This window comes from Amphiura filiformis, chromosome 1, assembly GCF_039555335.1.
Source record: "Amphiura filiformis chromosome 1, Afil_fr2py, whole genome shotgun sequence".
NCBI lineage: Eukaryota > Metazoa > Echinodermata > Ophiuroidea > Amphilepidida > Amphiuridae > Amphiura > Amphiura filiformis.
The window spans coordinates 39,141,117-39,155,701 of NC_092628.1; the positions used below are offsets into that span (position 1 = coordinate 39,141,117).

General features: G+C 33.8%; 1 protein-coding gene across 1 annotated transcript in view; it reads left to right on the forward strand.

The window, feature by feature from the left end:
- LOC140159016 (uncharacterized) overlaps positions 1 to 10,564 on the forward strand; it is a 171,560-nt gene extending 160,996 nt beyond the window's left edge. Inside the window, 1 exon segment of the mRNA XM_072182334.1 lies at positions 8,156 to 10,564. Coding sequence (XP_072038435.1) covers positions 8,156 to 8,340 — 185 coding nt within the window. The 3' untranslated portion in view covers positions 8,341 to 10,564.
- The last annotated feature ends 4,021 nt before the right edge of the window (positions 10,565 to 14,585 follow it).

The window sequence follows — 14,585 nt, forward strand, 5'->3', positions numbered from 1 at the left end:
TTGACTTCAAAAATCTTGCTTTATCAAAGCTGTCACGTGTGTTTCATTTAAACTGTTTTTTGCACACTGGTATCTTTATGTAGGAAACATAAATCACTTTATAAAAATTGGTTAGGTTTTTGGACATGCACATTTTGTGAATCCTAAATGATACTAAATTGAAAGATTAGGACAGAATACAACTCTTCCACCTTTTCTTCACCCTAATTCTTCCTTATTTTTCTATGAAACCAACACCTTGTATACCTAATCTGTTACCACCTTTGCTCTTTTTTGCCGATGCAATTTCCAGTCAATTCCAAGACAAAATTTCTTCACCTATAGTTTAGTTCCCAGCTATCTGGCTCCCATACACCCAAATGGTGTATTTTTCTAATATATTTCTTCGTAATCCTTAAAGTCCCTAGTACACAAATTTGTTGCTCCCAAAATAAAATGTTGTCTCATGGGTGGGGGGAAAGGTCATTAAACTTGGGGTCAAATGGGGGTCAAATTTTAAACTTTATCAAATTGTGTCGAGAACATTACTAATGTATTCCACTGGCCATAAGGATTCAGAAAATGTATAGTTTTACCTATCTAGGATGTGATGTACCACTCCAGTTACCAAAAGAGTCAAAGGTCAAGCATTGACCTCTAAAAGGTCAAAATTTTAAATTGCTCCAATCTTGATGAAAATGGTGCCAAAATCTTTGTTTTTATAAATGATCTTAAATAATGCTAGTTAGCAACATGAGGATGTTTCATTACACATCAAAACATGTCAAGTTCAATGGGTTTCTATGGCCATTGATCTATTTTGATGCAAAATCTAGGATTTTTGAATATTTGAAAATTGTGGTCTGCAGTTGACACCTGCATGGAGAGAGTTAATTGAACACTCTTGAATAAATAATTTTTAATCCAGAAACTTCTTTATAGAGATTTGACAGTAGTACAATTCCAACCAACAGTTTTTTTCTCTTAAGTGCATTGCAGATAGCACAAAATTTAGTTGCCAACCCCAGCCCTAACATAAATTTATAGCCTCTTTACCTTATTTTCACCCTCACCTCTTAAACCCTACCACTGCTACAATTCCAAGGCATCATATATTTTACGGGTATTTGGTAATACTTGACAAGTATCCCTGTATACAGCTTTGCATTAGAATGTGAGAACTCTTATCACTTAGGTATTTTTCATTGTGGTGTTATTGCCATCAATTGCGTTTGACAATAGCACCTGCAACCATGGGCGTCAATCCCGGAGAGAACATAAAGCCACATTGTATGTTAAGATGTTTCTCAAGAGATGATGATAATCAAAATACATTCAAATGGAAGAGGCAAATTTGCAGATATTAAGTCTTTGTACTTCCAATTTGGTACACATGTTGTTGCTTTAATTAATTTAGAAATTAGTATCAAAATATAGATATTGCTTAAAAAATACATCAGTATATTATGTGACGTGTCATGTCAAAACCAGACACTTTTGGGCAGGATCGTAAATGGAGAAATAGCCAAATATCATGCAACCAAATATGTGTCACACAGGAACCCGCAACCATGTGGCTAAGAATTTTACCCACAAACTCACAAGATCCTTTGGATACCAAATCATGCTTGTTCTATCTTAATGTTGTTATTTTTCCTTTACTTGTTTAGTTGTTTCTGCTTAGTAGTAGAAATTTAATGTTAGCAGTTATACTCTGTATTATTGCATGTTTGATTTTGATCGTCTTAGATGCCTAATTATTTTTTTGCAAGAAGCATCTATTTTGTGTTAGTCTTATATTTTTGTAGTTACTATTTCTATGTATTTTTTTACTATGCAGCTCCTTTTGATAGGTTTTCTCGGTGGGATACGAAGCGATAATAATAAAGAAACCAGCAGTAAGATAGCTCCCCTTTATTTTACTATCATACACACAAGTTGTGGAGAACTAACATTGCGCCATTCCATTTGAAATCCATATACCCCCTGTGGACGACATTACCTTAATCTCCCACACAGATGGTGTGAATTTCATATGGCGTTACCCGAATGCGTGACTCCATTTGAAATCTACACCCTCTGTGTGGAAGATTAAGGTCATATCTTCCATAAGCGGTGTATGGATTTCGACTGGAATGGACCATTACATAATCATGCCCAGTCATAACATTTTTTTTCTGCATTTTTTGTGATAATCATGTTTGTGGTATGAGTGAGAAAACATTTTTTTAAATCATGTAGGTTACCATTCATCACCTTAATATTGGGACATTTCAGTTGAAATCCATTCACCCCTGTAGAACCATGCCCTTAATCTCTCACACAGGAGTGTAGATTTCAAATGGAATCACCCATTCAGGTAACCCATTGGAAATCTACACTCCCTGTGTGGAAGACTAAGGTTATATCTTCCACATGGGGTGTATGGATTTCAACTTGAATTACCCATTGATATATCCATCTCCCATAGGGTTTAGTCAATCACTCAATCAATTGACCAATCAACCACTTAATCAGTCAATGGTAATCCATCTTTATACATGTAAATGTTGTAAGGTCAAGTAAGGCACGCTGCATACTTTTATTCGACATTGAAAATTCGATGCAACAAATTTTTGTTAGTCACTAACAGATACTACAATGAACATAACATAAATATAAAATGATCACATCAGCAAATATTACTTCCAATGTTTTACTCCATATTAAACAAAATCTAGGCCAAATTACTTGAATATAATTTTGGAAGTTCTTTAGCATACTATTTAGATGCCTTTCCTGTATTATAGAATAGTACTATCTTTGTTTTTGTATAATTCTTTCTTAAAGTTCTCAACTTTGTCCAAGTATTTGTCAAACAAAAACTTAATAAATTCATCATATTAATCTATCTTAATCAACTATAATATTCTTGAAAATTAGTATAATTACAAAACTTAGGAAGCTTTACACAAAAAAAAGTATTAATGAAATGAAAGATTTGTAGGTAATTGAAATAGTAATTCTATTATTTTTTTGATATATCATTATATCATAAAAAGTCTTTGTTTTGGGGTTTATTTTATTGGTTATTTTTTGCACTTACTAACAGTTAACAAACCACACATCAAATTAACATATTAACACAATTAATTTTCCTGGTGCTCCTTTAAATTGGAAACTCTAACCATAACATATGAATGTGGCAAAGTCATATCTGTAAGCTGAATTTGTCAATTTTTTGAATACCAGAACCAGAAACATGTCAATTCTCATTGCTAAGAGGGTAATAGATTTTGTTATGGTTCTTGAGACGGACCAGATTGATATGCTTTAGGAATCATACTAAAAAAGCTTAGATATATCTGATACAAATTCAAATTAATCAGCTTGTTACAGATATGACCTTGCTGCACAAACACTTAAGGGCTCAAATGTTCCAGTGGCTTCAAACAAGGTTGGAAATTCCTATTATGTGTTTTTATGATTACATATCGTTAGGCCCCTAACATTCAATTTTGAGTTTCCCGTCACATAATTTCTGAAAACAAGTGAGGTATCTTTTTCATTATTCATTTTTCTGCCTTTCATTATATGACCGACACCCATGTAAAATGTGTTGTTATACGCCGCTCACTCACTTGAAGATGGATGTTTAGCCCAAATGAGATTCAAAAGTGTATTAAAAAGAGTCTGCAAGATTGACAGCAAAATGTATGTTTTGATTTCGATTTTTCCACCAAAAATAAATGGATATTCATCATTTTTTTCGCAAATATAACCAGTTTTTATCGGTATTTTTTGGAAAATCACAATAATGAATTCAAGTGAGGGTCAGAAAATGAAGTGAGGGCGGGTGACGGGAAACTCAAAATCGACTTCCATTGGCCTTATGAGTTTGACATAGTGCCAAATATCAATTTGTCCCTTTGTTAAATTCATGTAATGCATGAATTTACTGGAATTAGCAAACAGGGGATCAGATATAGAATGCCAAAGGGCAGCATATCGGTTATGTAATGGTGATACCACAGATTAATAAATAAACAGATTGGAATTTTCCATGCCTGTGCCCTCTAAGTGTACTCGAATTGTACGCCGGTACAGCGTTCAGACCTGGTGGTGACATTGCGTGAATTTTCTTTTATGTACGCTCATGCTATTTGCGTTATTTTGTGTTTGCTCACACGGTACCTAAGTTAGCGTCGATCCCCATGGGCAACATGCCATGTTTCCATGGTATGGGTGATACAGTGTGATAAGTGGATAGAAAGAGGGCAGCATACAGCTGATCTCCGCTGCTGTAATTCAAGAGAATGCATACGTAACATGAACTTAACAAAGGAACAACTCGATATTCGGCTATCTGTCCCTGGACTCTGTCATAACTATATGAACTGGATTTATACTAGCTGGATTACCAAGTTTAAACCCACTGTGACATAAGTACATCTGAGCTGGCAGAATTCAGATTCATTATACTAACCATGTGTACTAACCAAGTATCAATTCTATTTCTGAATGGGACATTCAGAGACTTTAAGTACAAAAGGCTGTTCCTGATGAAATCCATACACCCCCTACGGAAGACATAATCTTGCCCACAGGGAGTATGAATTTTAATTGGGGTTACCTGAATGGATACCACACATTCATTGTTATGTGTAGGCCCTGGAATGAAATAGTGATTTTCTGTCATTCTGGTGGCTCAAACTTAAAAGGGCATGTGTCTTATGGTGAATACTAACATTTTGTGAAAAACCAATACAAATCTTCATTTTTCAGGAATCTTACAATATTGTTTTAATAAAATTAATACCATTTGCCTCACTTTCTAATATCTATGACTATGTGTACATACACAAAGTTATGGAACAGAAAGGTATATTAATGTAACAACCATCTTTGAACAAGTTCATTATGTTAGTGGGGAAGTCATAAGATGGCGAAAAGCTAGTAATCTCAACAGTGTCAAAATGGTTCATAACTTGTGACACAAGTTGTCAAATGGGCTATTCCAGTTGAAATCCACACTACCCTTCCCCTGTGGAAGATTTGGGAAATATCTTCCACAGGGGGAGTGTTTTTCAGATGTAATTGGTCAGAGTTAATCATTTTGAAACCCATACTCCCCCTGTATAATGGCTTAACCTATATTTTCCACAACTGGAGTGAGTATTTCAAATGGAAGTTACCCAATTGTCTATTCTACTTGAAGCTTAAACTCCCCCTGTGGAAGACTTAGCTTCCACACGGGGAGTGTGGATTTTAAATGGAGTAGCTGACCCAATATATCAAGTTGTACTTTTTTGCTTTCTCAGCATTAACAATGTACATTGCATAAAATTATAATGTTTTATTATTACTACTAACCAACATTTCATTCTTTTGGAAGTTGGAATATAGTGCACCAATTACATTAATTCATTTCAAGTAAATTATCTAGAATTCACACTAGGCCACATTATTTTTTTTCAGTATCAGGCAACATTGGATGGCATGTTGAAGGAAGTTATAGCAGATTCAACCCATTGTGGGACATTTTTTAACAAATGCAGGCTACCAAGTGATTATGCATATCACGCTATGCATGACTGACAGGTGATTGACTGGCAGCTTGGATTTGTTGGAAAAATGTCTCAGGATGGGTTGAAACTGCTATAAAACCATGCATATCACTCACCCCCTTTTGGTTTGAGCCTGACATAACATAATAAGTGATTGGTTGGGTAAACTACTAATTTACACTCAAGACCAGTAGCAAGACAGCTGGCTACGCCCCTGCTCAAGACTCACTATGGCCTTCACCATTCTGGGTCCAATTTCACAAAGATGTGCTATGCATCACAAGTGCCTGAAGCGATTATCAGTATTTTAGTCTTAACAGAAAGATTTAGTAGATTCAGGTACTGGTGATGTCTTAGTGAAAATGGCCCTGTAAAATGAAACTACATTGCCGATTTTGAACTACATTGCTTGTTTTTAATTTCATGATTTTGAATTTTCTTACATAGGCCTATAGATTAAAATAACATATTTGTGTGTTTTTACTGTGTTGTGTGCAAAAATTAATGCACTGCAAAAATGTCCACTTTTGCAGTATAACAGCACATATCAAAGCACATATGCTTCGGAAAAGAAATTATTTTATACAAATATTTTATATAAATTTAATTATTGCATTGTGCCCTTTGTTAATCCCTATTCAATATTGTGTTATTGGAGACTTTATTTCTATTGCTTTTACACTAATATCCACTTAATATGGCAAATTTTATTAATATGTGACCGGGCAGGCGTTCACCACAAATTGTCGGCATTTTCACTTTTTGAGATATAATTTGGCCAGGCAAATTTTCTTCAAAATAAGCTTCATAAAAATAATGACATGACTTTGTTGTTTCTTTGAAGAGAGTAAAAAAATCAGTAAATTGTTTGGCAAATTATTGGTTAAATTTATTATCGAGTTCAACTGAATGTGTTCATCATGATTTATTAACATATTTCTTTATTTATCAAAACTCGACTAAAGGCCTATGGCATAGTCTAACAAAAAGCCAATATAGAAAAGTGCAACTTTTGTGTATGCATGAAATTTCATAAATGGCAATATTCCTCACTGAACCATAAAACAAAACCTAAATCATGAACATCTTAACTTTTATTTTAACAACAAAACAGAAAAATTCATTTTTGATTAATTTGCTTTAGGGGCTGTGCAATAATTACAAAGCGAAGACGCACATTAAAACTTTTGTCCAATTTTGCCCCGATATTTCGAGCCGGGGGACAACTTGCATCCAGGGCCGGATTTACCTTTTGCTGTCCCCTGGGTACTGCAATGCATTGGCAGTGTTGCAGTGTTATAGACACATGTTTGTAATTAAACCTGGGCACTGCATGCATTCATATCTTTACATAATTATAAAACATGACTGTTTTTACCATGTAATCTAATCTACATGTAATAATCACGTTGAAATGTCTACTTTCAATTTAATTAGACTAAGCAGACATAGAAACGCCCCCGGGAAATGCCTAGTTCACAAATAAAACATACATAGTATGTGTAGCGCTTGCTAACATTCAAATGTCTGCAATCTACCAAATAATTTGATTATTTTGATAACGGGTGAACAGACAAAACACCATACAAATAAAACCAAACATCTAGTATTATTTCTAGCACTTAAACAATGTTTGTTATTCCACCTGGAAACTTCGTGCATTTGTTTACATATAAAACATCACTACTCTTTACCATATAATTTCATTGAAAAAACCAAACCTAAACAAACATTAAAAACCCGCAAATTTCACCAATAAAGAGAGCAATTACACCTGAACTTAATGCATGCATCAAGTTGGACATTTATTTACATATTTAAAATTAATTTGACATGTTCCTGCAAATAGGTCACAAACACACAAATATTTTTTGTACATTTTATGAACACTCAATTTAGTGAACTACTCATTACTATATAATCTCCTTTTACCAAAAAGACATGTTACTGATTTTTGGCAAAAATGTGATTTTTGGTCAAAAATGTGATTTGGTCAAAAAATTGTAGAAAACTAAATTTTTGGGGAAAAAGTGAGCCTATCCAACACCAAGTGTTGATTATATTGGACTCTTCAACTCTGTACAAAGTATAGGAAGGAAGATTCTGAGGACATAATAATGGAAAAAATGGGTCTGCTACTAATACCTCATTAAAAATTATGTAGTGCTCATTACATGTCACATTTTTGACATTTCGTGATTTGATACAAACATAAGCACTAAATAAAAAGCTTTAATAGGATAAAATTATATAAATAGCATCAATACTTTTCAAGATATGAATAATTTTGTAAATGATACCTTGATATTTTTGCCTAATTGCTATTCTGAGAAATGGACAGATTAGTTTCTGCATTATTTATACAAGATTGAATAGGGGTTATTCTAGTTCAACAGTATTAATGATTGATTAAATAATCCTCTTTTTAATAATAAGTACTTCCTAGGATTTGAAATAACACTTAGTCCAACAGTCAAATACCATGATATTAAGAATTCAAAATTGGGAATCTTTTCATCTTTAGAAGCCTATAACTCAAAAACATGTCTGGCAACTTGTTCCGGGTTTTGTGGGTGTGGGTCACATATTATCAACAAATTCTAACATTCTTCCTTGTTTTTCCCCCACAGTAAATTCTGTGAAGAATGTGACTCCAACGCAACCACCAGGGAATGCGCAACTAGGAGGTCTGCTGGTAGACCCATGGTGGATAGCCGTAATCTGCGCGCTCGTCTTGCTCATCATTGTCTTCGTTACTATATTATGCTGTCTATGGTGCCGAAGGGATGACGTGCCACCAAAGTGGGCGGGATAATGCCTTGATGTTATGAATTAGGACATTTATATAATTACAACCCAGCTGTTTATGTTGATTGACTGATCAAGGGACTGTACTCAAGACAAGTTTTATTTTATTGTGGCATCATTTGTCTGATTATCTGCACAGGGTATAATTCATGGACGTCCTTATTTAGTACGTCCATGATTAATGCTACCAATGGTAATTATTTGAATCATAAATCAGCATTACTGTTTGCGATCGTCAGTGCTTAGTGCCAAAACCCCTTAGCAAATGTGTTGTGAAGCCTGGCAAATATAAGAGAGTAATTATGCAAATTGAAATTAATTAGAATTACCACCTGTAATGAATGAAGAAATGATATGAATTTTCAAAATTAAGTGTACATCGAATTTAGTAAAGATTTTTTTCATTTTTTTTTTATGTTGCATTTTTCCCAGACCATTATAATTTTTATTATGTTTTATTGTTCTGTTCCCAAAACAATGATGAAATAATTTCCTTAAATTGGTTAAACTGCTTGATTCCTCATTTGATCAACATAAATTGTTGGGTATAATAATAAGGCCAAAAAAAAAAATTGTTGTGTTGCCCTCAAGTGGAAAAATGAGAAATTTGGGTAGGACGGTCGGATTATTTTTTTTTTTTTTTTTTTTTTTAAACCTTTAGTTTTTAAAAAAATCCCCTCAAATATTAAATAATGCTTGTTCAATTAGGGGACATTTGTCAATTTTGACTTCTGGATATCTGTTAGACAACAATCAAAGACTAGTCTTACAATAAAATATTAATTTTAATCGAAAAACATTGAGTTTTTGAACAAATCTGTAAAAATCATCATTCCAAAAAAAAAAAAAAAAAAAAAATTAAGCCCCCCTGATTTTTCCGGATTTAGGGTAGGACGGTTGAGGGCAACACAACAATATTTTTTCTTTGGCCTAAACTAAATAAAGTACAACTTGATAATATTGTCACAATTCATAATATTATTTTTTTAAGAAATGAATTTTTTATATATAATATGTTACCATGTGATATTTAAATTTAAAAAAAAACAGTATTTTTTTCCTCTGTACATGTTGTTTATAGTGAATGTTATGTATATCCATATAATGGTGTTGGGAAACTTCGTTAGTAAGAAAATGTCAAAATAGCGCAGATGTAAATTTATGTAAATTAATTTGTATACAAATATGCTGAATAAACCCGTCAATTATTAATAAGTTAATTACATTTGCGAACTTAGCATGTATGTTATTTTATGTTGTACACTGAATAATGGGATATTTGGCTGATTATTATTTTTTCTTATTAATTAGAACAAATTTAATGTTGTTCAGTGTGTAAGAAAATAATAATATTCCGTTCCAAACTATTAGTTTGGTCAGGGGTGTATGTGGCCACAATTCTGAGTAGGGGGTCAAATTTACACAGTCATACCATTGAGCTATCTATATTAGATCAAATGTGTACGAAGTTGTACAGTAGTTTGCCCAGTGATGGGGTAAATATGCATTTGTCTTTCTACCCCTTATTACACCCCTGCTAGTGCAAGTATATAAGTGGTAATGGCTCAACTTGTAAAATATTATATTAAAGGGGCATTTCGTGCTCCTAATCCCACACTTACCTCCGAAAAAGTTTAGATATTTTATGCTATCAGAAATCAGGTTTGGTCATTTGCCAAAGAAATTCATCATTTGAATTTTCTGTGTGTCGACAGAATGTAACTACAACTACTAGAATAGAGTAATGCAAAATTCAAATCAACTGAAATTTTGGAAATAAGGTTCTGTTGTATATATCATCCATACACCTTTAATATACTTGCACAGCTAAATAGTTCACTCCATTATAATTAGGGTTTATTAATTAGTTTATTAGTAAAAGAAGTAGTGAATATATGATTTGATATGTTGATAAATAGTCACATTCGAGCATGTCGGTTAATGCATTTTACTTTAGACAAAAGAAGATCATTCGTTTATTAGCAAAGTTATGATGAATTCTTGTTTTTGTTTAAAATGTTTATTTTTTTGTTCAGTGCACCGTGCTCTGTAACTTTGTGCACTCTGTTAATTGTTACCAATGTAGTAGGAATTTTATTTCAAATAAAACATAATTGTTAATCAAACCAACCCTCATCGGACCCTTAAAGGATGTGTCCGGTAATCACAACATTAAGCCTTATATGTTAGAAAAATAATTATCAAGCACGAATCACATGGTTTTATTTCAAACAAACTCATATTAATCATAAAAGCGAATAAAATAGCCATCTCTCAACACGCGATATTCAAAATTCCTGCGCCCGAAATTGTCTAGAGCAGTGACGTCCACATAGTTCAATGAAGCCTGTCGACAAATGAGCACCACTAACCATGACGTCACTGCTCTAGAACATTTCGCTGGAATTTTCAATATCGCGTGTTGAGAGACGGCTGTTTTTATTAGTTTTATGGTTAATATGAGTTGATTGAAATAAAACCATGTGATTCGTGCTTGATAATTATTTTTCTAACATATAAGACCTAATGTTGTGATTGCCGGACACTTCCTTTAACATTGTCTATAATTGTCATTTGAATATTTCTAACAAATATTTTGAAAGATAGAAAATAGCAGAAATGCAGTTACAAACACAGCACTTGGTGACTGTTTTCCTCATATCAATGAAGTACCAATTTCATTACAGATTAAGTTTTTCCATTGCCCTTCCCATGTGTACTTTCAAGTATTTTATAAAGTACATACACCATGTGTGCCATGTGGTGACGATTGATCTGCATGTGCATGGTAAGGGGAAAAGGTTTAAGGATTACATGTACCTATATTAGGGAAATATGTAAATTACCATATAATATGATTGAATTGTGTACAGGCCTATAGCCAGGGGTGCAGGGTGAAATGCAAACCTCCCCTTGACAAAAAAAGCCCCCCCCTTTATAGTGAGGGTTAAAATTTAAGGTCCACCAAATTATAATGACAGAGTGATCAGTTGTTCAAATTAAACTGTTCAAACTAAAAGTATACTTTTAGGGGTATTTAAAAGTCAACCTTTTGCATGTATGCGATATTTGTAATTATGTACCTGGCTATGGTACGTAACCTGGCTATGGGCCTGGACAGATTCCAGTACAACATGTACATATAGCTGTAGTATTGTATAAAGCTACACATACTATAGTAATCTATTTATAGTCGTAGGTCAAAGGCCAATATTTTCTAACCTGTTATATTATTTAAGTTATTTTTTATGAATGAATGACATTCAGAATAGTACAGGCTCCAACGTGTTTGTTAAAGTGATCTCTTGGCCAGACTGCAATACTCAGGCAAAGGCCTGTCAGCTGACTTCGCTTGAGGAACAAACAAATAAAGAAACATATATAGATTATAGTATAGTGATATACATTATGACTGCCTATGATGTTATATACTTAGGCAAGAAAAGAGCTTCACTAATTGTTATATAAATTTACCATATATAATCCCTGAAACTAGTATGCCGTATGTATTATATATCCAAGGGTTCAGATTCAGTACAGCAGATTGGTCTCAAATTCTCACTAAATTATGCATATTTTGTGCAATGTATTGATAAAAATATGTAAAATTGTCGCAGACACCAATAATATTATCGGCATTGGCAAGAATAGTTCTATGTCAATTTCTCACTGAAACAATGTGCATTGTACATAGTCTATGCAGCATATTGCTTGGAATATGTACAATTCTCATTGAAACCCATTATATTCAACATATATTGTTATGAGTACATCATTTCTCACTGAGACCATGGGCTATTCTAGTTGAAATGCATGAAGCGCGAGAATCGAGGGCGACGTAACCTATTTAGATAGTATACTATAAAAGCAACAGAGCCTGAAAGTAGTGCTTATGGAAGATATGACCTTAAACTCCGACACAGGGTGTGTAGATTTCAGGGAGTTACCCATTCAGGCTACTCCATTTGAAATTCACACACACTCCCTGTGTGGAAGATTAAGGTCATGTCTTCCATGGGGTGTATCAATTTCAACTGTAATAGCACCATGTATACTCTATGCAGATTTCGCTGAGAATAGGACCAATTCTTGCTAAAATCATGCATACTAGTATTCTATGCAGTACGTTAGTGCATATATTGATTAATATATTTGTAAAAATTGGATTTAAAGCATGGTGATTTGAGCCCCTGATACATTCTGCAACTTGAATAGGCATTCAGTTCCCATTTTCAATCTTACTTTATTGTTTTATCTTCAGAGCACTAAACACATCTTCAGTAGTACTGAAAACAAAAATTCTGTAAATATTTGTTATTAAGCTCATTTAATGTATCATGTCATGACTGATGTTTAAATTCAGTTGAAGTTGGTGCTTGTAAAATGTGATAAATTATGAGCTTTTTTTGTGTTGATTTAGTGACAAAGAAACGACCAACTCTTACAAACATTAACCCTGTTACATGTACTTCATCTTTGGCAAATTTTACAGTTTTTATATTTATCACAAAATTTGTTTCTGTTTTTGTACAGGTCTTATTTTAATTTCCTAATATTCTTTGATTTGTATGTTGTCATTTTTTACATATAAAAGAAACTTAGCAGTCGAATATTGATGTTTTCTAGAATGTAATGTATACTTTAGGAGAATATCTGGACTTCCATGAAATAAGCAATCCATACTTATTGTATGCTTACCCCCATACCAAGAATAATGACTGTCCAAGTTAGTGTGATATTTTGTAGCATCAAGCTGCCTCTTGCATAATATTTCTTCCAGATATTTTGAAATGTTTAAAATCATTGATTTTATGGACCAACTGTCTTCCCAGACACATTAGGTTCCACTGCCTAAACAGAATTGATCACAACTCTTGAGTATATCACTGAGTTGACTATAGCACCAGGCTGGCATTATAGCCAGAAGCAGTTTATATGACACAGATGGGTCACACAGAAAGGATCTTCTGTAGTGTTAAGTATCCAAGAAGTGAGTTTTGCCTGAGGCAATTTGTGGTTATATGTTGATAGATCTCACTACAAGAGTTAATACCGTCGATTTGGTTGAAGGAGGAGGTGAGACATGATCAATTCTGTTCAGGCAGTGACACCTAATGCATGTTTCTAGATATTGATTAGATACATATGTAAGCTGTTATTGCTATGCAAGTATAGTTTATTCCACATTTTGGTACACATATTGTCCATTTCTAGATACTGGATCAATGTAGATTTATAATAGTTCTGTTGCATAGCAAGTGTAGAATATGCATGTAATTGGTAAGGTTATAAAAGTATCCATGTTATTATAAATTAATTGAAATAATTCTACCTACCTGCCTGTTTGCAATAAAAGATGAATACAACAACGAATAAGTCTCTAGTCTCTTGTGTGATTCGTGATTGATAATTATTTTTCTAACATGTAAGCCAAAAAATGCTGTGATTGCTGTAGACTTCCTTTAAGGGTGTCAAATTAAGTTTGTTAGTTTCCAGAGCACTGAAAGGATCCTCTGGACTACTTCACTTTCAATAAGATTGCTATATTATAACACTTACAGATTCTCTTTTGTCTGATATCCAGTCACTGAATCAATCATTCACACACTCGATTAATTATTCAGCTCGATAATGATTTTCCTAACATATAAAGCATAATGCTGTGATTGCTGGAGTGTTCCTTTAAAGGATGTCTCCGGCAATCACAACATTATGCCTTATATGATAGAAAATTAATTATCAAGCACGAATCACATGGTTTTATTTGAAACAAACTCATATTGATCATAAAAACAAATTAATACCAGTGGCCGCTCCTAGCCCGAGGGGCTGATGATAATTCAATTTTGCCGCCCCTTCCCCAACAGCCCGAAAAGGTTGCCCCTTCGCTTTTTGCCGCCCCTGTTTTTGAGGCCCTTTCTTCTTCCACCGCCCCTTTGCTTTGGCCGCCCCTGCTTTTACCCCCAGGGGGCTCGCACCAAAGCCCCCCAAAATATGCGCATGAATACAGCTGTCTCTCAACACGCGATAATCAAAATTCCCAGGCGCCAAAATTGTCCAATGCAATGACGTCCCAGTAATACAATGAAAGCTGACAACAATTGAGCACGAGTAACCATGACATCATTGCACTAGACAATTTCGACGCTGGAATTTTGAATATCATCACGTGTTGAGAGAGCCGGCTGTTTTTATTCATTTTTATGGTCAATATGAATTTGTTTCAAATAAAACCATGTGATTTGTGCTTGA